General features: G+C 42.6%; 1 protein-coding gene across 3 annotated transcripts; it reads left to right on the top strand.

The window, feature by feature from the left end:
* Nucleotides 1-6153: 6153 nt before the first annotated feature.
* Nucleotides 6154-25774, top strand: ELAC1 (elaC ribonuclease Z 1). 3 transcript variants are annotated; one of them, XM_023207528.1, is made up of 5 exons: nt 6205-6303; nt 6602-6646; nt 12777-12941; nt 22492-22959; nt 25107-25774. In XM_023207528.1, the coding sequence occupies exons 3-5, from the start codon at nt 12785-12787 to the stop codon at nt 25571-25573; spliced, it is 1092 nt and encodes a 363-aa protein (XP_023063296.1). In that variant the 5' UTR covers nt 6205-6303; nt 6602-6646; nt 12777-12784; the 3' UTR covers nt 25574-25774. The 3 variants fall into 3 exon arrangements, with proteins under 3 accessions (XP_023063295.1, XP_023063296.1, XP_023063297.1); XM_023207527.1 differs by lacking the exon at nt 6602-6646 and having other exon boundaries at nt 6154-6303; XM_023207529.1 differs by lacking the exons at nt 6205-6303; nt 6602-6646 and adding an exon at nt 8304-8694.
* Nucleotides 25775-27726: the final 1952 nt, after the last annotated feature.

The following is a 27726-nucleotide window of genomic DNA, read 5'->3' as shown; positions in this document are numbered from 1 at the left end:
GCTTTGCTGGATACAAAATTCTTGGTTGACAGGTTTTTCTTCTTTGTGCACTTTAAATATGTTATCCCACTGCCTTCTGGCTTTCATTGTTTCTGCTGAGAAGTCATTTCTTAATCTTTTAAGTGATGAGTCATTTTCCACTTATTATGTTCAAGATTTCCTCCTTATCTTTGCCTTTCAGCATTTTTATTATGATGTGTCTGTCTATAGATCTCTTTGTGTTTATCCTATTTGGAGTTTGTTGAGCTTCAGGATGTGAAGATTATTGCTTTTCAATAAATTTGGAGAAATTTCAGTCATAATTTCTTTTTTTCTGCTCCTTTCCCCCTCTCCTGATATTCTCAATACACCGACGTTGGTGTGCCATGATCCACATTCTTCTGAGTAGGTCACTGAGTTTTACTTATCTTTCTTCATTCTTTTTTCTCTTTATTATTTAGATCATATAATTTCTGTTGACCTAGCTTCAAATTTGCTAATTCTTTCTTTTGTTAGTTAAAATAAACTGTTGGGCCCCTCTAGTGAGTCCTTCTTTTTTTTTTTTTTTTTTTTTTTTTTTTGAGACAGAGTCTCGCTCTGTTGCCCAGGCTGGAGTGCAGTGGCATGATCTCGGCTCACTGCAAGCTCCGCCTCCCGGGTTCATGCCATTCTCCTGCCTCAGCCTCCTGAGTAGCTGGAACTACAGGTGCCTGCCACCACACGCGGCTAATTTTTTGTATTTGTAGTAGAGATGGGGTTTCACCGTGTTAGCTAGGATGGTCTCGATCTCCTGACCTCATGATCCACCTGCCTCAGCCTCCCAAAGTGCTGGGATTACATGGGGTGAGCCACCGTGCCTGGCCTAGTGAGTCCTTCTTTCTTTCCTTCCTTCCTTTAAATGAAAAGAATAACATATAAAAGAACTCCAGTATGTCTGGCAGCAGATTTTTCAGTTGAAAACTTACAGACCAGGAGAGAATGGCATGATGTATTTAAAGCGCTGAAGGAAAAATACTTTTATCCTGGAATATTGTATCCAATGAAAATATTCAAAAATGAAGGAGAAATAAACACTTTTCCAGAAAAACAAAAGCTGAGAGATTTTGTCAACACCGGACCTGTCCTACAAGAAATGCTAAAGGGAGTTCTTCAATCTGAAAGAAAAGGATATTAACAAGCAATAACATGTCATCTGGGCTGGGCATGGTGGTTCACACCACCATGGGAGGCTGAGGTGGGAGGTTGAGCCCAGGAGTTCGAGACCAGCCTGGGCAACATGGTGAATCCTTGTCTCTACAAAAAATACAAAAATTAGCTGGGTGGTGGTGTGCAGCTATAGTCCCAGTTACTTGGGAAGCTGAGGCAGAGAATCGCTTGAGCCCAGGAGGCAGAGGCTGCAGTGAGCCGAGATGGCACCATTGCACTCCAGCCTATGCAATGGGAGTGAAACCCTGTCTCAAAAAAGAAAAAAAAAAAAAGATATCATCTGAAGGTAGGAAACTCACTGGTAACAGTAAGTACACAGACAAATAAAGAATATTATAACACTGAAACTGTGTTCTTAAATTTAAGACCTAAAACTGCTACCGACCTCGATCCCTGGTGGACTGAACAAAGAGAGTGAATGCGGGAATAAAGACAAAGACAAACAAGTATATTTGGAAGAAGGGGTCAGGGGGCACCTTGACTCTAGTGGACAAGGGCCCAGGCTTTCCACAGCCCTTAGTATTTATTGGTAAAAGAGATAGTGAGAAGTGGGGTGGCAGAAAAGGTCAGCTGCTTGGTCTAGAGTAGGCTTGCAAGACTGCATTCCTCAAACAATAAGCTCTAGATGTCCCAGCAGATAACCTCAAGGAGCCAGGTGCCAGGGAGTGACCGCCCTCAGCAAACCTTCCAGCAGCAGGCGCAGTATGAGTTTGCCCACATCCTGCATTCACGATAGAAGGTTTTCTGTTCGATCATATAGCCTCCAGTGGAATGCTGAGTTGGTCACGATCCCTTTGGTCTTTTCAGCTCCCAACATAGAACTATGGAAACTACTAAAAGAAAACATTGAGGACACTCTCCAGGACAATGATCTGGACAAAGAGTTCTTGAGTAATATCCAAAAAGCACAGGCAACCAGAGCAAAAATGGACAAATGAGATTACATCAAGTTAAAAAGTTTCTGGCACAGCGAAGGAAACAACCAACAAAGTGAAGAGAAAACCACAGAGTGGGAGAAAATATTTGCAAACTACTCGTCTGACAAAGTATTAAAAACCAGAATATATAAGGAACACAAACAACTCTATAGGAAAAAATCTAATCAATTAAAAATGAGCTGAAGATCTGAATAGGACTTTTCTCAAAAGAAGACATGGTCAAGAGGTCTATAAAAGGTGATCAACATCATTGATCATTAGAGAAATGCAAATCAAAACTACAGTAAGATATCATCTAACCCCAGTTCAAATTGCTTCTATCCTCAAGAAAGGCAATAATGAATGCTGGCAAGGATATGCAAAAGAGGAACTCTTATACACTGTTGGTGGGAATGTAAATTATTAGGTTGCTACAAAAGTAATTGTGGTTTTTAACATTGAAAGTAATGACGGCCAGGCGCGGTGGCTCACGCCTGAGAGCCAAGGAGGGTGGCTCATGCCTCGGAGGCCGAGGCAGGTGGATCACCTGAGGTCAGGAGTTCAAGACCAGCCTGGCTAACACAGTGAAACCTTGTCTCTACTTAAAATACAAAAAAATTAGCTGGGTGTAGTGGTTTGCACCTGTAATCCCAGCTAGTCGCGAGGCTGAGGCAGGAAAATCGCTTGAACCCAGGAGACGGAAGTTGCAGTGAGCTGAGATCGCACCACTGCACTCCAGACTGGAGAACAAGAGTGAGACTTTGTCTCAAAAAAAAAAAAAGAAAAAAAAAGAAAGTAATGACAAAACATTACAGAACAGGGTAAAATCCCATTTACCCTGATGCAATTATTACCCATTGTATGCCTGTATCAAAATATCTCATGTACCTCATAAATATATACAGTTACCGTGGACCAATAAAAATTTTAAAAAATTTTTTAAAAATTAAAAAAGTTATAAGATGATTAGGAAAATTTGAACAGTCACTGGATATTTGATGATATTAAATAATTATTTTCTTATTTTTACAATATAATGATACTATGGTTCTATTCTTAAAGTCCTTATGTTTTACATATATTTACATACTAAAATACTCACCATCATTATATAGTGATGAGAGTTTTTAAAAGGGTCCTTAAACGCTCATAAAGGTATTTATGAACAAAATGATATTTTGCCTGGAATTTGCCCAAAAAGAATCCAAGGTTTTGTTACTGTTGTTGTTGTTGTTGCCTTTGGAGAGAGAGGGTGATACTGTGGATGGTTGTCCTCTCCAAATCTCATGTTGAAATGTGATCCCCAGTGTTGGAGGTGGGACTTAGAGGGAGGTGTCAGATCATGGGGGTGCATCCTTCATGAATGGCTTAGTGACATCCCCTTAGTGATATCTGAGTTCTCACTCTATTAGTTCACTGGGGAGCTGGCCAGAACTTTAAAAGAAGCTTGGCCCCTCCTCCTCGCTGTCTTACTATGTGACATGCCTACTCCCTCTTTATCTTGCCATGATTGTAAACTTCCTGAGGCCCTCACCAGAAGCAGATGCTGGCAGCACACTTCCTGTACAGCCTGCAAAACTGGGGGCCAAAATAAACTTCTTTTCTTTATAAATTACCCAGTCTCAGGTATTTTTTACAGCAATGTAAATGGACTAATACAGAGGAATTATAAGTGAAACAAGATGGATCAGATGTTTCTAACTGTTGAAGCTGAGTGATGATTATATATAAAGGTTCATTCATAATTTTCTCAACTTTTATATGTTTGAAATTTCCCACAATAAAAATTTTTTTAAATGAACAAATAGTTCTATCTACTATTCTCTAAAAGTATAATAACCTCTGAGAAGAAAGTAGGAAGCTTTGATGGCAGGGCAGAAATAAGTCCTAGCCAGGTCTATGGAGAATACTGCTCTGGGAGACCCCTAGCTCAGGAGTTTTCAACCCCTGGGCTGCAGCCCAGTACAGGTCTGTGGCCTGTTAGGAACTGGTCCACACAGCAGAAGGTGAGCGGCAGGCCAGCAAGCATTACCGCCTGAACTCTGCCTCCTGTCAGATCAGCTGGGACATCAGATTCTTACAGAAGCGTGAACCCTATTGTGAATTGTACATGTGAGGGATCTAGGTTGCATGCTCCCTATGAGAATCTAACTAATGCCTGATGATCTGAGATGGAACACTTTCACCCCCAAACTGTATCCCCCACCCCCTGCCCCCAAGGAAAGATTGTCTTCCATGAAACTGGTCTGTGGTGCCAAAAAAGTTGGGGACTGCTGTCCTAGCTGATTGTGATCAAGACCAAGCTGTAGAATGCTATGTGTCTCCTTAAGGAACTTTTAGCTAGGCAAGTGTCAGGATAGGTAAGTTCAAGTTTCAGTGTTCAATGCTTTGCTAATTTAGACCCCACTTGACCAAGTCCATTTTATTTTTTTCATTTCCACATTAATTCAAGTGTCATCTATCCTACAAGACCCAGCTCAAATTCTACCTCTTTCTCACTGATCTCTTAGCTAGTGATCTCCCTTTTTCCATATCCTTTTCAGTGGATTGTTTCCTCACAACTTCTGCCAGCCTGCGTATAGGCTCTTTAAAACCAGGGACCGGCAGGGCACGGTGGCTCACGCCTGTAATCCCAGCACTTTGGGACACTGAGGAGGGTGGATCGCTTGACCTTAGGAGTTTGAGACCAGCCTGGACAACATAGTGAAACCCCATCTTAAAAAAAAAAAAAAAAATTAGCTGGGTGTGGTGACTTGCCTGTAGTGCCAGCTACTTGGGAGGTTACAGTCCTGTAGTCCCAGCTACTAATACTTGGGAAACCGAGGTGGGAGGATTGGTTGAGTCCAGGAGTCAGAGGTTGCAGTAAGCTGAGATCGCGTCACTGCACTCCAACCGGGGTGATAGAGTGAGACCCTATCTCAAAAACAAACCAGGGACCATGACAAATTTTAAAAATCTCTCAGCACCAAAAATAATACTATCCACAAAGTCAGAGCTCCATTAATATTTGAATAAAGGTTAAAAGAGTCCAATAAGATCAATTAATGATTTTTAAACCAGTGCTGGTCTCTCTGTCCTGGTAGTTTCAAAAAACCCCACTCCGATTCCTATTTTGAAGCCGCTGGATTTTTTTTTTTTTTTTTTTTTTTTAGACAGAGTCTTGCTCTGTTGCCCAGGCTGGAAGGCAGTGGCGCGATCTTGGCTCACCGCAACCTCCACCTCCCAGGTTCCAGCGATTCTCATGCCTAAGCCTCCCGCGTAGCTGGGACTACAGGCGTGTGCCTCCATACCCGGATAATTTTTTTTCCCTTGTTTTGTATTTTTAGTAGAGACGAGGTTTTGCCACGTTGGCCAGGTTGGTCTCGAACTCCTGAGCTCAGGCAATCCGCCCTCCTTGGCCTCCCAAAATGCTGAGACTACAGGTGTGAGCCACGGTGCCCGGCCAGCTGCTGGATATTTTGACCACTTCAAGTATACTGAGCACGAAATCAGTGCATCTGGGAGTACATAGGAGACTGAAATACTTTTTTAAAAGTTGTTATTCAAACTGAAGGAGTTTTTCCCGGCGGTCTATAACCGCCACGTGCCTGTTCTGTATACGGCCAGCCTGGGCTTTTTCAATCCCACGTCCACTACCTAAGAGAACACGTCTGCAAGGCTTGGAGTGAGTACGGTACAATCAGCTTCAGATGTTAAGCAACTATTCCAACCTGGAGTAGGAAAATGGAATATGGATGGAGCTTTATGAAGGTGAATGATCAGGCAAAGGATATTAGTGGATGAAAGACCGTAAAGATTCATCCCACCCAAAGACCAAAAAAGACACATAAGAGCAAAACATCAGGAAGAACACTCCTGTGTGGAAAATATTATACGGAAAACAAAAGAAGAGTCACTTTTTCCCTTTTGGTTTAGCCCGCTCTGGTCCTCAGGTCGACCGTTACCACCTGACACACAGCGACCTGGGAAGGAGGTAAACGCAGGCACTGCCCTCGCTGCCCCGGGGAAGCCCGGAAGCGCGCCCAGAGCCAGGCCCCGGGCGGGTGCCACCGAGCGCGGACCTCCCTCGCATCCTAGAGCGGCCTCGCGGGACCCGGCCGGCGGCGCACTTCCGCCCGGGCGCATTGCAGCCCCGCGGACGGTTGGGCCAGGGTGCGGGCCTGCGCCTCCCTCGGCTCCTGGCGCGGGCCTCGGGGAGAGGGTGAGTGCGGTGGGCATGCCAGAGGGGGGCGGGCGCGCTTCCTCAGGACTCGCCGGCTCGACCAGCCCGGCCTGGCGCCGGGGACCTAAGCCTGGGGAGCGCCCGGGAACGAGGACGCGCCTCGTTCACCGCCCCGGGCCGGAGCTTCGGCCGCCCGGCGCCGCCGCACACCCCGCCTTTTTCGAGGCTAACGCGGTCTCATGGGGGAGCCTGAGCTCTCTAGAGGCGGAAGTCTGGCCTCTGGCCCTGCCTGTACCTTGGCCTCTCACTTTCTGCTTCCCGGCCCCGGTTCTTTCAGCTCTAAGATGGAGGACGGCGGTCCCTGCCCTATGCACACCACAGGGTAATTGCAGGGTTGACACTGCCTGTCTGAAAACGAAGGAGCTCCGGTTCTCAACCCGGCAGCCAGTAGAATCGCTTGGGAAGCCTCCAGATGCTGATGCCCCATCATCACCGGGGAATTGTGATCAGTGGCCAGGACCGAGATCCACAGGCCCAGAGTGAAATGACAGTACTGTGATCACGACTGGAATGTGCACTTCGCCGAATGTGGATCACAGTCTTGAGAAAGCAAGCAGCTGGGTTTTTGTTTTTGTTTTTTTTCCAAGAAGACAGGGACCTAATCTGGTTTGCTCGCATTTAATTCCTAGTGCCTAGAATGGTGCATGTCCCAAAACATGCACCATTGATGAAATAATTTCTAATTATTTCCCGAGCTGTTTGGAGGGTTTTCATTATATTTGTTTTTAAATTATTATGGAAACCTTCAAGTCATATATGAAAATTGAATAGTATACTGAACTTCCAATTCATGATCAATCCTGTTTCATCTGTTACCCTCTCCCCCACTGTAGTATTTGAAAGCAAATCTGAAATGTACCATTCCATCTGTTATCTTGTTCATGTTTAAAAAACACAATAACACCTTTTAAAACATAAAGCCATTATCAGTGTAATTAGCACCTCATTTTACCCTCTACTGTCCAGTCAACATTTACATTTTCCTAGTTGTCTTTCTCCTCTTCCCCGGTTTGTCCACATCAGTATCCAAACAAACTACGCACGTTCCATTTGGTTGATGTCTGTTAGATCTCTCTTAATCTTTTCCCCTCTGTCTCTGTTTTGTTCCCTGTATTTTACTTGAAGAACAAGTCATTTGTACGGTTCACGTTTTCTACATCCAGGATTTTGCTTTTTCCATCTCCTTTAATAAGGAGGTATTTAGAACTGTAGCCTTGTTCAGGTCAGGTTCTATTTTTTTGGCAAGAGAGCTTAATGGGGGCTTACTGTGTTTTTCACACTGTATCACGCCAGGAGTTAGATAGCATCTTGCCTCTTTGTGGACCTTTTAGCATCATAGGGTAACAATTGACCAGGGAATGCCAGCAAATACATGCAAAAGAAATGAGAGAATATCACCTTTTGGCAACCTCTAATGAAATAATGGATTCTGGCAGTGATCACTAGTGGCTGTTAACATCAGAAAGAGAGACAGCTAGACAATGCGTGCTGCCTAATGGGGTGCTTCCATCGGACAGCACACGTTTGTCTTATCAAGTATTCTTGGAGTAATGGGGTTGGTGTGTATAGATGAAACATGATTGCCCATGAGTTAACAAGTTCGATGATGGGTGTGTGGCATTGCATTATGCTAATTTCTACTTTTATATGCGTCTGAAGTTTTTCAGAATAAAACTTCTTTTAAAAAGATTAATTAGTTGGTGAGTTTAGATCAACCTGATCCATCCATTGCAGTTCTCTGTTAGCCTTTTCACTAAGTGGTTCTCAAATCTGCCTCCATGTTAGGATCACAGGAGAAGGCTTTTTATTTTTTTTTATTTTTTATTTTTTAATACTGAAACATGTCTCACTTGCAGAATTTCCTATTTAAATGTTCTGGGATGGAGCCCAATTATTGATGTGGTTTTTTGTTTTGTTTGGGACTACAGGTGTATGCCACCATGCCCGGCTAATTTTTTATAGAGACAGAGTCTTGCTGTGTTTCCCAGGCTGGTCTTGAACTCCTGGCCTCAAGCCACCCTGCCAAAATGCTGAGTTTACAAGCATGAGCCACCATACCTTCACTGGTATGTTTTAAAAGCTCTCCAGGTGATTCTAATATGCCCCCGGGGTTATGTACTACTGATCTAAATCCATTTTTTGTTAGGGATGACAAAGTGATTATATTCTATTATTCCTTCGGCAGTTCATTTGCTTTTACAAATGTTAACTTTCTGCATTCTATTTATTCCCTCCATATCTTGCAAATCAATAAGGAAGCCTCTGCAAATAAAGCTCCTTTATTATTAGAGGAAGACTTGATCTTGGAGGTGAAAATGTAGAGTAACACATGGAAGGGATATTGGCAATAACCTCAAGGCCATGCTTAAGGTAGAGATGCACCACCTTATGTATGAGGGTTGGGGGCAGGAAATATGGGGAGGAGCTGTTTCCCAAAATGGAAGGGAAGACTAGGTGGTGTGTAGTTAGAGAAGCATGTTTGGGCGTATGACACATTTCCCAAAAAAAAAAAAAAAAAAATTATGCGTTAAGTAAATATAAATCTAAAAAAAATTAAATAAAATGCCACTCATTAAAACATAATCCAAAGATTTACAAGAAAAGTTAATCCCCCATGCAGCCCCCAACCCATCACTTTAATCACCCCTGAGATAACCCATATTAACAGGATGGTGTGTATCCTCTCCCACATCAGACTTCCTCTGTCTTACATAAATGTAGGGGTTTGGGGTATTGTTATAAAAACGAGATCGTGCCATAGCCGTCTGTAACTTTTCTCTGTCATCCCTCCATGACAGTAGTTACAGAAGACTTTATTAGCTGCAGAATAAATAGTTGGTAGAATAAACAATAATACAAATGTACAATAAAATATTCAGCCATTTTCCTATTGACATTTAGATTGCTTCCATATTTTAGCCAACTTGAGACCACCACAATACACGTCATTGTACATAGATCTTTATTATTTGGGTAGATTCCGAAAAATGGGAATTGCTGGGTGAAAGCATATAATTATCAACAGCATCATTATTACTGGTAATATATATTGCCAAATTATTCTCCCAAAGCATAATCGCAATTCATAACTTTATCACCATTAGTTTGTGACTGTACCCATTTACTCTCATCCTGGTTAGCACTGGCTAGCATTGTTCCATTGATACTTGCCTGCCAGCTGATGTGTGGTAAATGGTCGCTTTTTTTGTTTGTTTGTTGTGAGAGTGGTCTTGTTCTGTCTTGTTCTGTCACGCAGGCTTGAGTGCAGCAGTGAGATCACAGCTCACTGCAGCCTTAACCTTCCAGGTTCCAATGATCCTCCTGCCTCAGCCTCCTGACAAGCTGGGACTACAAGCACATGCCTCCATGTCCAGCTGATATTTGTTTTTAATTTTTTTGTAGAGACAGGGTCTCACTATGTTGCCTAGGCTGGTCTCAAATTCCTGGGCTCAAGCGATCCTCCCACCCCAGCCTCCCAAAATGCTGGGATTACAGGCATGAGCTACTGCACCCAGCCTCTTTTTTCTTTATTTTGCATTCCACTAACTACCTGAAGACTGAACCCGGCTGGGCGCGGTGGCTCAAGCCTGTAATCCCAGCACTTTGGGAGGCCGAGACAGGTGGATCACGAGGTCAGGAGATCGAAACCATCCTGGCTAACATGGTGAAACCCCGTCTCTACTAAAAAAATACAGAAAACTAGCCGGGCAAGGTGGCGGGCGCCTGTAGTCCCAGCTACTCGGGAGGCTGAGGCAAGAGAATGGCGGGAACCCGGGAGGCGGAGCTTGCATTGAGCTGAGATCTGGCCACTGCACTCCAGCCTGGGTGACAGCCAGACTCCGTCTCAAAAAAAAAAAAAAAAAAAAAAAAAAGACTGAACCCTTATCATTTATTTATTAATGTTAATTTTTTAAATTGATACACGATAGTTGTTTGAACCTTTTTCATGCTTATAGGCCATTTGGATTTCTTCTGTGATTCATATATATGTGTGTGTGTGTGCATGCATGTGTGTGTGTGTATATATCCTTTGCCTGTTTTTCTGTTGCACCAGTATTTTTGTATTTTGAATGCATTTGCATAAACTTTTTTTTAGGACCATTAACCCCCTCTCATAAGGGGGTCCAAACTTTTTTTCAGGTTTTTTTTTCCTTGTCCTTTGACTTTATGAGTCTTGATATGTATAAAAGATTTTATTTAGTTAAAATGTCTTTTAAAAATTTCTGGATTTTATGTCTTGCCAATAAGGGCTTCCCATCTCCACAGTTAAAGGTGTAAACATTCTCCTAATTCTTTTGAACATGTTATTGGATTTTTTACATTGAAATTTCTTAACTATGTGAAATGTATTTTTATATACAATGCAAAGTGAGCATCTTGCTTTGCTTTTTTCTGCTAGAACAGCCAATTATGTCAGTGCCATTCATTAAAGAAACCACACTTTTTACACCTTTGTTGTATACTGTATTGATTCCAATAGGTAGTTGGTTTATTTCTGAACTTTCCCTTCCCTTTTATCTCTATTTTTGTGCCAATATTATTCTGTTTTATTTATTTATTTATTTATTTATTGAGACAGAGTCTCACTCTGTCACCCAGGCTAGAGTGCAATTGCACAATCTTGACTCACTACAACTGCTGCCTCCCAGATTCAAGAGATTCTCCTGCCTCAGCCTCCTGAGTAGATGGGATTACAGGTGTGCGCCAGCATGCCCAACTAATTTTTGTATTTTTAGTAGAGACAGGGTTTCACCATCTTGGCCAGGCTGGTCTCAAACTCCTGACCTAAGGTGATCCACCCACCTCAGCCTCCCAAAGTGCTGGGATTACAGGCATGAGGCACCGTACCCGGCCTATTCTGTTTTAATTATGTCAGATTGCTGTAGTAAATGTTAATACCTAGAAAGGCAGGTCACTACTCACTGCTTTTTGGAATTTTCTTGCCCCTTCTCAGACATTTATTTTTTCTTCCATATGATTTTTGGATTGTTTCTGTTCCAAAATAAATCCCACTGGAAATCTGATAGAATTTGCACCAAATATATCTACATTAGCTTAGGAAAGATGAACGTCTCTGTGATTTCAAGTCATCCTATCAAGGACGTAATGTGTATCTCTTATTTGTGTGAATCTTTTGGGTACTGTTCCTTTTCTGCTAACTTTATTTCTGGTAATTTTGTTTTTGCTCTTGGAATGGGTTCCCCCCACATTTCTGTTTTTATCTTGTTATTGCTAAGACTGAGAAGAGTTATTGAAGTTTTTGTATCTTATATATCCAGCTGTTGGTCAAATGATCTTATAGTAGTTTTTCTTAAGCTTGTTTTCTTCCCTGACATCAATGTGGATAATCTATAATCGGTTATGTATAAGTTTCAGTTCGTTCTAATTTATTCTGTTTGATACACATCTTCCATCTCATAAGTATATCAGCGATGTCAGATGCGCCTGGAAATAGTGAAAGGAATACTGCCAGGAGTTGGAATAAACCTGCACATTCAACAGGTTACTGCTGATCACTTAAAATAGTAGAGTCCCAAGTTCTCGTGAGTCATGGACCATGTCACGTAGGGAGTGAGACATTTGTTCAGCATTATTGTGAAATATCAGCATGACTGTAGAGCATCATAGGGCATTACTGTTATGATTGTTTAGAGAAAGGGCTGATCATTGTGGGCATCAAAGACACCATTTGGTAGGCATCATTAAATGCCATCTCTTGCCCAGTATCTCAACTAGAGTTGTCGTTGTTTAGTGTTTATTAGAAGGAATTTTATTTTATAGTTAATAAGTAGAGAGTACAGAGAGTTCCCATATACTCTCTTATCTCTCACCCCTGAGTTTCCCTTGTATTAACATCTTGCATTAATGTGGTACATGTTCAGAAGCTTAAGGGCTCATGAAAAAAAAAAAAGAAAAATGTGCTACATGTTACAGTTGATGAGCCAATATTGATACACTGTCAACTAAAGTTTACATTGAACTCATTCACTCTAGTGTTGGTCATTCTGTATACAATTGACCAATGTATAATGACGTATGTCTGTCTTACTATATCATACAGAATCGTTTCACTGCCCTAAACATCCCCTGTGCTCCACCTGTTCATTCCTCCTTCCTTCCCCCTGTATCACTAGCAAGGGCTATTCTTTTTACTGTCTCCATAGTTTTGCCTTTTTGAGAACATCATATAGTTAAAATTCAACTCTAGTTTTTAATTGCCTAGGTTTGGTTATTTTTGTTTGTTTGGGTGTGTGAACAGTTATACAAGATTTGTTAACTTGTAGTTTTGCCAAGTTATTTAAAATCTTACTGTGGATATGTGTGGAATACTATGAGAGAACAAGAATCCAGACTTCTAAATAACTAAAAAGTAATAATAATGATAAATATTACAGGAATGTGTTTTTGGTGCAGTGATATTAAATAATCCCCAGATGATCTTTCTGTTGCAGGGTGGAAGATGTCTATGGATGTGACATTTCTGGGGACGGGTGCAGCATATCCATCTCCAACCCGGGGTGCCTCTGCTGTGGTCCTTCGGTGTGAAGGCGAGTGCTGGCTCTTTGACTGTGGGGAGGGAACACAGACACAGCTTATGAAAAGCCAACTTAAAGCAGGTTAGTGTGCCCTCAGCTATCTCATTAAGTTTTTTTGTTGTCCTGCTTCATTTTCTTGGCTCTCCTTGCACATTTTGTTCAGAAACAGCCCTGATGGTTGCATCCCACTTCAATGCTAGATCCTGGTGAGACTTGGAAGGCCTGCAGGCATCTGGCCACATCCACTGGACTTCATTTACTTATTTACTTGCTTTTCATTTATCCTGTGGATGTTGAGAGCAAGGGTTCATGTAGGCTTGGGGTTTGGGAAATGTCATGGGATATACCAGGCATATTAGATGAACACTACTTTAGCAAGGAAGCAGTGTACATACTTACTTCCACCAGGAGATAGTTTTCCTGAGAGGATGCAAAGGGTAGGAAATGTTTGGAGGAGGGAGATGCTCTTTTCCTCTTGAGGTTATCAGGGCAAACTTCTCAGAGAAGTTGACTTGTCAGTTGTCAGAGCAGGAGGAGGAATTTCAGGGCTGAGGAGAAGAGGGGCATTTCAGCCAGAGGGAATGGAGTGTGCAGAGGCCAGCACCTGGGAGACAGAGCAGTCCAGTGGTGAAAAGCTTCAGCTCAGAGTCAGGCAGACCTGGGTTCTAGTCCTGGCTGTGTCTTGGGCTTGTGACCTTAGCAGATCAGCAAACTTCGACTTTACTTTCCCCATCTTGCAAATGGGGATAAAAAGTCTACTTAGAAAGGGTGTTATGAGAATTACATGTAATCATTTATTCTCTGTGTGGTTGCCTCTTTCTCAGTTGAATCTTAGCTCAAATGCCATCTTCTCAAAGGCTTTACCAGATCCTCCTGGATTAAGTAGTTCCTCTCTCACCCCAGTCTTATTTTTATTGACTTCTTTGCATCATCAGTGTCTGAAATTATGTTATTTAGTTTGTTTCTGGGTTCTTTATCTCCCCATACTGTAAAGTAGGTTCCATGATCATTTATATCCCTAGTAGATGCCTAGCTATATGTACTATATGTATTTAGCTAGGCATCTTACTAAGTATGTAAATGATCATGGAACTTACTTTACTTTAGTGAATGGATAAGCAACTTAGCATAGTGCCTGTCACTTATTAGGTCTTGATAAATAGTATTGAAATCATTATTCCTACAACTCATCACAGCACCTGGCACTTGGTGACTAAAGATACTTCTAGTGTTCAAGGATCTCTTGGTCTAGTGATGGAAACTGACATGCAAACGGACGGTAATCAATCATGTAATCTGATAAGCAGAATAATGGAGGTATTTTCTAAGTACTTTGGAACACAAAGGAGGGGGAAGTAACTAACCATTCATTAAGAGAAGGCATCCTAGAGATTGTTAACAGTTGAGCTGGGATCCAAGAGATAAATAGAAGTTTTTCTGAGAGAGAAGTAGAGATGGACATTGAGGGAACAGACAACAAAGTAAGCAACAAGTAAGGAAGTTTCCAGGAAACAACTGGCATGTTGGGGAGCATTGAGTACTTAGCTAGGCTAGATGGAACTAAGAATGCTGAAAAGGTGAGGGCTGACTGTGAAGTCCTCTGTAGCATAGTAAGATATTTAGACTTTATTATTTTACTGGGAAAAAGGAACCATTCATGTTTTTAAGGGGAGAATAATGCGATCTTGTTTGTGTTTTAGGACAGAGTTTTCTGATGGCACATGTATTGGGAGAGAGAGAATAGCATCAGGGAGACCAGTTCCAAGGCAGTTGCAATTCACTTGTATTAGTTTATTTTTATACTGCTATGAAGAAATACCGAAGACTGGGTCATTTATTAAAACAACAACAAAAAAAGAGGTTTAATGGACTCACAGTTCCACATGACTGGGGAGGCCTCACAATCATGGTGGAAGGCAAAGGCAGAGCAAAGGCATGTCTTACATGGTGGAAGGCAAGAGAGCATGTGCAGGGGAACCACCCTTTATCAACTCATCAGATCTCGTGAGACTTACTCACTATCATGAAAACAGCATGAGAGAACCTGCCCCCCATGATTCAATTACTTCCCACCAGGTCCCTCCCATGACATGTAGGGACTATGGGAGCTACAATTCAAGGTGAGATTTCGGTGGGACATAGGTAAACCATATCATTCCACCCCTGGCCCCTCTTTAACCTTATGTCCTCACATTTCAAAACCAATCATGCCTTCCCAATAGTCCCCCAAAGTCTTAACTCATTTCAGCATTACTTCAAAAGTCCACAGTCCAAAGTCTCATCTGAAACAAGGCAAATCCCTTCCACCTATGAACCCATAAAATCAAAAGAAAGTCAGTTACTTCTTAGATACAGTGGGTGTACAGGCATTGGGTAAATATACCCATTCAAAATGGGAGAAATTGGCCAAAACAAAGGGGCTACAGGCCCCATGCAAGTCCAAAATCCAATAGGACAGTCAAATCTTAAAGCTCTGAAATGATCTCCTTTGACTTCATGTCTCACATCCAGGGCATGCTGATGCAAGGGGGTAGGTTCCCATTATATTGGGCAGTTCCACTCCTGTGGCTTTACAGGGTGCAGCCCACTTCCTGGCTGTTTTCATGGGTTGGCGTTGAGTGTCTACAGCTTTTCCATGCACACAGTGCAAGCTGTCAATATATCTGCTATTTTGGGTTCTAGAGGATGGTAGCCCTCTTCTCACAGCTCTACTAAGCAGTGTCCCAGTGGCTATGTGTGGGGTCTCACACCCCATATTTCCCTTCCACACTGCCCTAGTAGAGGTTCTTCATGAGGGCTCCACCCCTGCAGAAGACTTCTGCCTGGACATCCAGGTTTTTCCATACATCCTCTGAAATCTAGAAGGAGGTTCCCAAACCTCAATTCTTGACATCTGTTCTTCCACTGGCCCAACACCACATCTAAGCTGCCAAGGCTTGGGGTTTGCACTCTCTGAAGCAACAGCCTGAGATATACCTTGGCCCCTTTAAGCCACACTGGTATGCAGGGCACCAAGTCGCGAGACTGCACAAAGCAGCAAGGCCCTGGGCCCAGGCCAGGAAACCATTTTTCCTTCTAGACATCTGGGCATGTGATGGGAGGGGCTGCTGGGAAGACCTCTGATATGCCCTGGCAACATTTTCCCTATTGTCTTGGTGATTAACATTTGGCTCCTCATTACTTACACAAATTTCTGCAGCCAGCTTGAATTTCTCATCAGAAAATGGGATTTTCTTTTCTATCACATCGTCAGGATGCAAATTTTCTGAACTTTTATGCTCTGCTTCCCTTTAAACATAAGTTCCAATTCCAAACCGTATCTTTGTGAATACATAAAAGTGAATGCTTTTAAGAGCACCCAAGTCACTTCTTGAATGCTTTGCTGCTTAGAAATTTCTTCTGCCAGATACCCTAAATCATCTCTTTCAAGTTCAAAGTTCCACAGATCTCTAGGGCAGTGGCACAATACTGCCCTCTTTGCTAAAGCATAGCAAGAATCATCTTTGCTTCAGTTCCCAATGAGTTCCTCATCTCCATCTGAGACCACCTCAGTCTGGGCTTTTTGGTCAAAACCATTCAACAGGAAATTCCAAACTTCCACGTCTTCCTGTCTTCTAAGCCCTCCCAAGTCTCTAGGAAGTTCTAAACCTTCCCACATTTTCCTGTCTCCTTCTGAGCACTCCAAACTGTTCCAACCTCTGCCTGCTACCCAGTTCCAAAGTCATTTCCCATTTCCAGGTATCCTTATAGCATTATCCCACTCTACCAATACCAATTTACTGTATCAGGCCATTTTCATACTGCTATGAAGAAATACCCAAGATTGAGTAATTTATTAATAAAAAAAAAAAGAGGTTTAATGGACTTACAGTTCCACATAGCTGGGGAGGCCTCACAATCATGGTGGAAGGCAAAGGCAGAGCAAAGGTATGTCTTACATGGTGGCAGGCAAGCGAGCATGTGCAGGGGAACTGCGCTTTATCAAACCATCAGACCTCATGAGACTGATTCACTGTTGTGAGAACAGCATGAGAAAACCTGCCCCCATGATTCATTTATTTCCCACCAGGTCCCTCCCATGATGTGGGAGACTATGGGAGCTACAATTCTAGATGAGATTTGGGTGGGGACACAGCCAAACCATATCATCACTGTGTATGTGTGTGTGAGAGGGAGAATGAGGATGTTGAAGTATAGAGATGGAGATGAGAGATTCAAGTTAAGAGATATTTGTAGAGCCAAGAGGAGGTGGTCACTGAATGTCTAGTGTGTGAGGAAGTGAAGAATTAATACAAGTTACTGATGGTGATGTCCTGGACTTAGAGAAGAAGTCAGGAAAAGAGTTGTTGGAGGAAGGAGCTAATGCATATTGTTTGGGACATGTGGCCTTCAGGTATGTACAGCTGAACCCTAATTATATACTGTCTTGTGTTGAAACTTTGAGATAAGTTAGGTGCTACTCTTTGCTTTACTTGGATTGTACAATTTTCCTTTCATGAGAACCTTCATGAGAGCCCTCCAGGCAGGCACAGGTCAGAGTAGAGACTTGATAACATTTCAGACAGTAGGAGTTGAGGTGGCAAGGTGTACTAAAATAGAAAGAAGAAATTGTTAACAGTGAGTACCAGAGGTTTGGCTGTGGGAATACATCTTTTTATTTAATACGTGTGTTAGTTATCTGATACTATCTAATAATGCATAACAGATTATAAATTTAGTGGCTTATTTGTATTTATTATCTCCTAGTTACTGTGGGTTAGGGAGTTCGGGCCTGGCTTAGCTAGGTTTTCTGCCTCAGGGTCTCAGTAGACTGCAGTCTACGTGTTGGCTGGGGTTACAATTTCATCAGAGGCCCAGCTGGGGAAGATTTCTCAGCTCTTTCAGGTTGTTGGCAGAACCCATACAGTGGTAGGACAGTCTGCCCTGAGCTCCTTGAGTTCTCTGCATTGTGGGTTTCTGCTTCATGGTAGCTTGCTTCTTCATAGCCAGCATGGGAGAAGGAGACTAGAGTAAGTCTGCTAGCAAGATGGAGTCTTATGTCCCATAACGTATTCATATTGCATTCTTGTGCCATATTCTACTGGTTAGAAACAAGTCACAAGTCCTGGCCACACTGAAGGAGAGGGGATTATAGGATGTGAACACCAAGGGGTAGGGGCCACAGGGACCACCTAAAATATCCACCACAATTTTACAGTTCCTTTATATATGATTTTTTTTCTTTTTTTTTTTTTTTTGAGACAGAGTCTTGCTCTGTCACCCAGGCTGGAGTGCAGTGGTGTGATCTTGGCTCACTACAACCTCTGCCTCCTGGGTTCAAGTGATTCTTATGCCTCAGCCTCCTGAGTAGCTGAGATTATAGGCACACACCACCACACTTGGCTTTTTTTTTTTTTTTTTTTTGTATTTTTAGTAGAGATGGGATTTTGCCATGTTGCCCAGGCTAATGTCAAACTCCTGGGCTCAGGCCATCCGCCCACCATGTCCTCCCAAAATGCTAGGATTCAGGTGTGAGCCACTGTGCCCAGTCTATATAGGATTTAAATAAACAGTTGGAGTTGGGCACACTGGCTCATGCCTGTAATCTCAGCACTTTGGGAGGCCAAGGCAGGAGGATCACTTGAGGCCAGGAGTTTGAGACCAACCTGGGCAACATAAAGAGACTCTGTCTCTACAAGAAATAAAAAAGCCGGGTGTGGTGGTTTGCATCTGTGGTCCCAGCAGGAGGCTGAGGCGGGAGGATCCTTTGAGCCCAGAAGGTCAAAGCTGTAGTGAGCCATGATTGAGCCACTGCACTCCAGCCTGGTGACAGAGCAAGACCCTGTCTCAACAAATAAGTAAATAAGCATGAATGCATGCATTCATACATATAGTTGGTAAATCTAATCCTGGCCAAAAAAACCCAAACAAACAAACAAAAAAAAAACCCCCCAAAAGCCCAAAGGAGCCTTTAGTTTACTACATTTCTATAGGCTTAGAAAAAAAAATTTCTGAGGCCAGGAGTGGTGGCCCACACCTCTAATCCCAGCACTTTGGGAGGCCAAAGCAGGTGGATCACGAGCAAGGTCAGGAGTTTGAGACTAGCATGGCCAACAAGGTGAAACCCCATCTCTACTGAAAATACAAAAATTAGCAGGGTGTGGTGGCAGGTGCCTGTAATCCCAGCTACTTGGGAGGCTGAGGCAGGAGAATTGCTTGAACCTGGGAGGCAGAAGTTGCGGTGAGCCGAGATCGCGCCACTGCACTCCAGCCTGGGCTACAGAGCGAGACTCCATCTCAAAAGAAAAAAAAAGAAAAATTTCTGGCCTTAGAGAGGAAGGTGAGATAGTAATCCCAGAGCATTAACTGTGACTCTCTAGTACTTCAGATGCCCCCAGTCTCAAACTGGAATGAAGCACCCTCAGTACATACTAATTTCTCTCCATAACCTATTATGGACCTATCGTTAGGTCCATAATAGGTTGAAACCCTTTCAGCTTGTACTACCTCCAGGGATAATAAATTTTGAATACAATTGCAGTTTTGTTACATGGATATATTACATAGTGATGAAGTCTGGGATTTAGTGTACCCATCACCAAATAATGTACATTGCACCCATCAGGTAACTAATCATCCCTCATCCTCCAGCCACCCTCCCACTCCTCCAAGTCTTCCATGTATATTATTCTATACCCTATACTCATGTGCACATATGAAATGATTATTAAAAGTATTATAGGCCAGGCGCAGTGGCTCACGCCTGTAATCCTAGCACTTTGGGAGGCCGAGGATCGGAGCGGATCACCTGAGGTCAGGAGTGTGAGGTGACCTCCTCGAACATGGTGAAACACTGTCTCTACTAAAAATACAAAAATTAGCTGGGCATGGTGGCGGACGCCTGTAATCCCAGCTACTCAGGAGGCTGAGGCAGGAGAATCGCTTGAGCCTGGGAGTTGGAGGTTGCAGTGAGTAGAGATCAAGCTACTGCACTCCTGCCTGGGTGACAGAGCAAGACTCTGTCTCAAAAAAAAAAAAAAAAAAAAGAAAAAGAAAAAGTATTGTAAGAGCATGATTTTTTAAATGATATAAAAAGTATAAATGCTTATTGTAAAAACTCAAAGAAAACAGAAAAGTGTAAATAAGAAAAGCCCGAGTACCCCCGAGTACCCCCTCATAGGTGAATTTTCTATGTATTATAGATATGGTGACAGTACAGAGTGTGTGTGTGAGTGTGTGTATAGTTCTGCATACATAGAATTATACTGCTCTTGGCATAACCTGCTTTTTTTTTCAACTGAACAATGTATACAAACCATATATTGCAGCTTTTCCAAATCCAGTAAATATACCTTTGTCTTCATTTTTAGAGAATGCTCAGTATTCCACTCCTCTGTGGATGACATATTCCCCCATAACTTCTTGTTTCCAAGGGAAAGGGAACTCAGGCATTTTTGTGTCTTCATTTGAGAGCTTCCTCATACCTTTGATAATTGTGGTTGCCATCCCTTCTCCCTTTGAAATCAGGTTTCTTGAAAAATGAAGTGTTTGTCTCCCTGAAACTATGATAACTGTAAGAAGCAGTTTTTAACTTAATTTGCCTCACTTTGGGTTCACAGGTTGTTTTGGTGTTCAGTTTGGCTTTGTTTTAGAGTAGATAGGGAAAGGGCCCAGAAAGTCAGATGCTGGCAGTTTTTAGGCCACTGGGGGATCTGGACTCAGTGACTGCTGTAGTTCTTTTTTTTTTTTTGAGATGGAGTTTAGCTCTTGTTGCCTAGGCTGGAGTGCAATGGCATGATCTCGGCTCACCACAACCTCCACCTCCTGGGTTCAAGCGATTCTCCTGCCTCAGCCACCCGAGTAGCTGGGATTACAGGCATGCGCCATCACACCCAACTAATTGTGTATTTTTAGTAGAGACAGGGTTTCTCCATGTTGATCAGGCTGATCCGCCTGATCAAACTCCCGACCTCAGGTGATCCGCCCACCTTGGCCTCCCAAAGTGTGATTACAGGTATGAGCCACCGCGCCTGGCCCTATTGCTGTAGTTATTTTGTCTGCAGAGTCCTCAGGTCACGCATGGAGGTGGCTTGGCAATCTGGACAGGGAGACGGGGGGAAATGAGGGATTCAGGCAGTAAAAAAAAACAAAAAGAGCATATTGAGGAAACTTCTAGAGTGCCTCCTGGGGATTCACAAGTTCCACAATCAGCCTGTGCCAATCTATTGTTCTCTCTGTTGCTGGGGCCTGAGCTTGATGTTGTAATTCTGGGAAGACTTCCTTGGAGAACACTTGATATTATGGAACAAATCACATTATAGTAAACTATTCCTGTTCTTTTATGGTATCAATAAACTGTTTCTGTACTTTTATAGCATCAAGTATTTAAAATAGGTGGGCCTTGAGCAAAGGACCAGAAGCCTCTTTTGTACTAGAAATGTGTTAATTGTGGTTGTTACTTTTGAAATGCCATGTGGTGCTCTCAGAAAATGCTGATGTGGCATCCCGCCACATTCCAGCAATAAATTCAGTTTACCATTGGCTAAACCAAGTTATAACCTAAGCCCATATGCACTGAAAAAACTGTTGTGTTAGTTCAGACTGAAAGGAAGAATGGACCCAAGTACCCTTACATAATTGGCCTTCCTGCATTCTGGCATCTATTGCCCATCTTCCTTCTCAGTTCCTCACCTTGTTCCTCTCCTACCTCCATTCTCCCTCCTCCTTTTCCCCTGCCTTCCTCACCCTCCTTCCTTTTTCTCTATCTTCTTCAACCTCACCCAGACAAGCAGGCTGTGACCTGATTGATTAATCCCTGTCCAGCATAGGGAGTCCTTAAAAGGCAATTTTGGGTTCAGGCACTGGTCCAGTCAGTTGGAGCCAGTGGAACATTTTGTTTTCCTGGAATACATGTTTGCTTTTCTCAGAGGGAGCAGTAGGGAGCAATATAATTGCTAGATGTTTTTGATACTTGAGGCCTATCTATTTAATAGTTAAGTGAATTATTTTGGTACACTTATATATTTTACTTGTTTTTTTATGTGGCAGAAAATGTATGAAAATACTCTGAGAGCTGTAAAACTATGTAATATGAAGATGTTTTATGAAAAGTGTTATATCTTACTGAAACCATCTAGCGAGGCTAGGCACAGTAATCCGAGCACTTTGGGAGGCCAAGGTGGGAGAATTGCTTAAGGCCAGGAGTTTGAGATCAGCCTGGGCAACATAGCAAGACCCCATCTCTACAAAATTAAAAAAAAAGAAAAGCCAGACATAGTGGTAGGCTCCTGTAGTCCTAGCTACTTGGGAGGCTGAGGCAGTAGGATCACTTGAGCCTGGGAGGTCAAGCTGTAGTGAGCTATGATCACACCACTGCACTCCAGCCTGGATGACAGAGCAAGACCTGTCTCTTTAAAAAAACTATTAAAAACAAACAAACAAACAAACAAAAAACCATCTGATGAAATAAGGCCTGTCTTGTTTTTGGAATCATGTAGCAAAATGTAAATGAATAAGTTTATGATGGTAAGTAGAACTTTTAAATTCAATTTACTATTTTTAATGGAAAGTGTTAGGCTTGTTTCAGATAGCTTTGTATGGGTTTTTAGTTAATGAAAAATTTCCAAATGTATTTCTCTATCTTCATCAAAAGGGAGAATTACCAAGATCTTCATCACACATCTTCATGGAGACCATTTCTTTGGCCTTCCTGGGCTCCTCTGCACAATCAGCCTGCAGAGTGGCTCCATGGTGTCCAAACAGCCTATTGAAATCTATGGCCCTGTAGGGCTTCGGGACTTTATCTGGCGAACCATGGAACTCTCTCACACGGAGCTGGTCTTCCATTATGTGGTTCATGAACTGGTTCCTACAGCGGATCAATGTCCTGCAGAAGAATTAAAAGAATTTGCATGTGTGAATAGAGCAGTCAGTCCTCCCAAAGAGGAACAAGGAAGAACTATCCTATTAGACTCAGAAGAAAACTCGTACCTTCTGTTTGATGATGAACAGTTTGTTGTAAAAGCATTTCGCCTCTTTCACAGAATTCCCTCATTTGGGTTTTCAGTCGTGGAAAAGAAACGCCCAGGTAAACTCAATGCACAGAAACTAAAAGACCTTGGTAAGTGTTTTTTTTTTGTTTTTCTGTTTTTTCCCCCCTTCTCATCAGTAGGGCTCCTGTTAACTGAAGCTGTAAGAAGTGTCATAGTAAGGCCAGGAGTGGTGGCTCATGCCTGTAATCCTAGTACTTTGGGAGGCCGAGGCGGGCGGATCACTTGAGTTCAGGAGTTCAAGACCAGCCTTGGCAACATGACGAAACCCCATCTCTACTAAAAATACAAAAATTAACTGGGTGTGGTGGCATGCGCCTGTAGTCCCAGCTACTTAGGGGGCTAAAGCAGGAGGATCACTTGAACCCGGGAAGTCAAGGCTGCAGTGAGCTAAGATGGCGCTACTATACTCCAGCTTGGGTGACAAAGTGAGACTCTGTCTCAAAAAAAAAAAAAAAAAAAATGTCATAGTAAACTTCCACTCCTCTATCCCAGGCCTAAAACTGACATTTTCTCCACTTAGTCCCTTTGCCCAAAGTTTGCTTATTAAGGAAAATCCATGGGACCAAAAAATGCTATTTAGAGCAAAAGCCAAGTATACATTTGAATCCTGTCTTCAGCTCCCTGGATCCACATTCTTTCTTATACTATCGTGGTTGGCAAGGTGATTTGGGTGGTCGTGGTGGTGGCTTTAGGTCCAGGCTTTATTTTTTCACGTCTTCCCTTTGATATGTGTTTTTGATGACATCTTTGGTCTGAGAATTTTTGCCATTGATCTTAACCTTACAACTGCAACCATGTGCTTTCAGAGTTTCCTTCTCTATCTACTTTGCTTACTAATTTAACCTTCATTAAATTAATTTGGTATTCAAAACCCTGTACCTCAACCAGTTTGATATACCAGGATTCATTACATTGGAAAGCAAGCATGCAGAGGTGGGCTTGGGGCCCATCTAAGGCTTCACACCTCCTCCATGCTAAGCCAGTATGCATGAGGGGATCTTCAGCACCTCTTGCGAGGTGGAGTCCAGGTACATTATATCTCCAGTCTCACTGCCGTCATGGGCATGGTGTGGCAGTGCCTGTAAAAAGCACGGTGGCATTTTGTGTGTGTTTGTTTTTTTATTTATGCGATCTCTTCCTCAACTAAAACAAAATGCTAGATAATGAGGAAAAATGACTTAGGTTAATGGTACTTTTATTACCTGAAAGCCTGTGGAAATACTATTATATTTGGAAACTTTAAACATGATCTGTGTTGGAATTGGTGGTCGTGTTATACTAGTTTGTAAGTATTGTCCATAGTGATGATCAGGTCTTATTTTAAATTAATATGAGATTTAAGCCCACTTTGATTAAGTGTGGAACTGCCCCTGTCTGCCAAGAAGATTAATAATGTACAATTGCCTGAAAAAATGCCCCTTGATCTTGTAATACAAGCAGTCTTCACTAACAATTTTTTTATTAAGTTACTTTGTAGGTACTTGTTTTGACTAGGTGTTGATTATATCGTGTGTGTGTGGTTTTTTTTTTTTTTTTTTTTTTTGAAGCAGTCTCACTCTGTTGTCCAGGCTGGAGTGCAGTGGTGTGATCTCAGCTCGCTCACTGCAACTTCTGCCCCCTGGGTTAAAGCAATTCTCATGCCTTGGCCTCCCATGTAGCTGGGACTACAGGTGTGCACCACTACGCCTGGCTAATTTTTTGTATTTTTAGTAGAGGCAAGGTCTCGCCATGTGGCCAGGCTGGTCTCGAACTCCTGAGCTTAAGTGATCTGCCTGCCTTGGCCTCACAAAGTGCTAGGATTACAGGCATGAGCCACTGTGCCCAGCCTGATTATATCATTATTTAAATGCACTCTCAAATTTTACCCAAAAGTGAGCTAATTAAATAAAGCACTCTCAAAAACTGTTGTTTCCTTGCACAACAGAGAATCAAGGATGTTATAGTGAGTACAATAAGGTCCTAGTGATACTTAGGAGACTAAAACTTGTCTGACATGTATGCATGGGAAATGTTTTAAGTACTAAGGCATTGCTAATATCAATCTACACTGAAACTTTAAAAATGTATAAATAATCCCAGTTTTCCACAAGTAGTAAACATTTATAACAATTATGGATGCCTTTTCCATTAGCTATTTGCGATGCTGTTAAAATAGACTCTTGAAAAGTCATAAATTCCATTCCTATGATGTAATGTTATCTGCCTTCATCATTAGGTGTTCCACCAGGTCCTGCCTATGGGAAGCTGAAAAATGGAATTTCTGTTGTTCTGGAAAATGGGGTTACAATTTCTCCCCAAGATGTCTTAAAAAAGCCTATTGTTGGAAGAAAAATCTGCATATTGGGTGACTGCTCTGGGGTTGTGGGTGATGGAGGAGTAAAGCTGTGCTTTGAAGCAGACCTGTTGATCCACGAAGCGACCCTGGATGATGCCCAGATGGACAAAGCAAAGGAGCACGGCCACAGCACACCACAGATGGCAGCGACATTTGCAAAGTTGTGCCGTGCAAAGAGGCTGGTTCTGACTCACTTCAGTCAGAGGTACAAACCAGTTGCCTTGGCCAGAGAAGGAGAAACAGATGGCATTGTAGAACTAAAAAAGCAAGCTGAATCAGTGTTAGATCTCCAAGAAGTGACTCTAGCAGAAGATTTTATGGTAATAAGCATTCCAATCAAGAAATGAAACCAGTGTTCCTGGGTGCATACTGACATGTCTGTGAATATGTTACTGAACCTACAGTCCAGTTTTTTATTTCTTGTTTTAGTCTGGGATTATTTGGGCCTTAATAATCCTAAAAAGAATGGAGCTGCATTGATGAATTGGCTCAGTATTTAAAGGGAGCAAGCTTTTTGATAATAAATCTTTTTAAGAGAAAAAAAACCCCAGGATCCTTTTTAAAGTCCAGATTTGACAAAATGATAGACTATTCAGGTGTATGTCTCATTTTGTGCTGCTACCACAGGTAGCCAATATTCCATGCAGTCCTAGGTTTAGCTTCTGCCCAGCTTTATTGCTGCTATTGGCAAAGAGCACAGGACTCAGCCCTCGTGGCTAAAAATGGTATTTTGGCAGTTTGTATTGATTCTGTTTGTGTTATTAACAGAATAAGGAGAAATGTCATGAAACGCTGGACACGCAGGATTGACGATAGCATGACCATAGCTTTGCTGGAATACTGAATGCAGGGTTTGGCTAGGTGTTTGTTTTAACATTTTATTGAACTTTCTGTTTGACTCTTAACCCATAGTTCTCAGCTTGGGTGACACTGCTCCTCTGGAAGCAGGTTTGAAATTATGGGAATGTTTTCTTGTCACAGCGACTGAGTATGGTGGGGGTGGGTGGTGGTGGTAGTGGTGGTAATGGTGGTACTACTGCCACTGATATTTAGTCAGCAGGGATCAGGGATGCTAGATGTCCTGCAAAGTTTTGGTCAGTAATGTACAATAAAGAATCATCTCAGGCCGGGCGCGGTGGCTCAAGCCTGTAATCCCAGCACTTTGGGAGGCCGAGACGGGCGGATCACGAGGTCAGGAGATCGAGACCATCCTGGCTAACACGGTGAAACCTCGTCTCTACTAAAAATACAAAAAAAAAAACTAGCTGGGCGACGTGGCGGGCGCCTGTAGTCCCAGCTACTCGGGAGGCTGAGGCAGGAGAATGGCGTAAATCCGGGAGGCGGAGCTTGCAGTGAGCTGAGATCCGGCCACTGCACTCCAGCCCGGGCGACAGAGCGAGACTCCGCCTCAAAAAAAAAAAAAAAAAAAAGAATCATCTCACCCCGAAATGCAAATTGCAGACCCATTGAGATACACAGCAAGTTAAAGTTTATACTCGTGATGTGAATATAGTTTACCAAAATTAGTGACATAATGAGTCAAATTACTAGTCAAATCCAAAAGACTGAATATGTTAGAATTGCAATGTCATACCAAATAGCATTCAAAAGAAATGAGCCATCAAGTGAAGCTTATGAACCTGGAGGTAAAAAATGCTTATCTATTAAACTGAGGTTTCATTTATGTGTCCCTATTAATAAACATTATTTGCCCTACAATGTTTCTTAAAACATGCTCCATGGAAAGCTGGTCTTGAGTGCTGATTCACTCAGAGGGGCTCCTCAGTCAAATCAGTTTGGGAAACACTTTATTGCTGTCTGTCCTTCTAGGAGTGGTGTAGTGCCTGTCAACGTATTAAAAACAGTATTGCTTCAAATGATCATAAACCAGTGTGGGATGCCAGAAAGACCTGATCCTACAGTCCCATTCTGTGACTTATGGTGGTACCTCTGTGTGGTCTGGAGCAGGTAACTCACTCTCCGAGTTTCTTCAGCTTGTTCATTTCAAAAATGGGAAAAACAGTAAGACCCATGTCATAGATTGTTAAACAAGACAACATATATAAGGGGTATAGCACATTGCTTAAAGGTGTTGAGAAATCCTGCAGTACAGAGGCCTGTCAGCTCTATTGAACCCCTTTCTCAGTCCTATTTCACCAGGTACTACCAATTAACATCTCAGGGACCTGGGGAGCTTTACAGCACACATATTTGGAAACACTGTTGTAGTACTTACTGTTCGATTCCTCTGGGTTCTGGGGCTTCTCTGGCCAAAATTTTTGACTCCTGGCTAGTTGTGGAGACTCCAAAGTAGTGATGATCGGCTGGGGGCAGTGGTTCATGCCTGTAATCCCAGCACTCGGAGGCCAAGGCAGGCGGATTGCTTGAGCCCAGGAGTTGCAGACCAGCCTGTGCAACATGGTGAAACCCCATCATTACAAAAAATACAAAACTTAGCCAGGCATGGTGGTGTGCCTGTGGTCCCACCTTCTCAGGAGGC

Source organism: Piliocolobus tephrosceles, chromosome 18 (genome assembly GCF_002776525.5).
Source record: "Piliocolobus tephrosceles isolate RC106 chromosome 18, ASM277652v3, whole genome shotgun sequence".
Lineage (NCBI taxonomy): Eukaryota > Metazoa > Chordata > Mammalia > Primates > Cercopithecidae > Piliocolobus > Piliocolobus tephrosceles.
The sequence above is the reverse complement of the archived record's forward strand: the minus strand, read 5'-3'. Positions and strand labels throughout refer to the sequence as shown.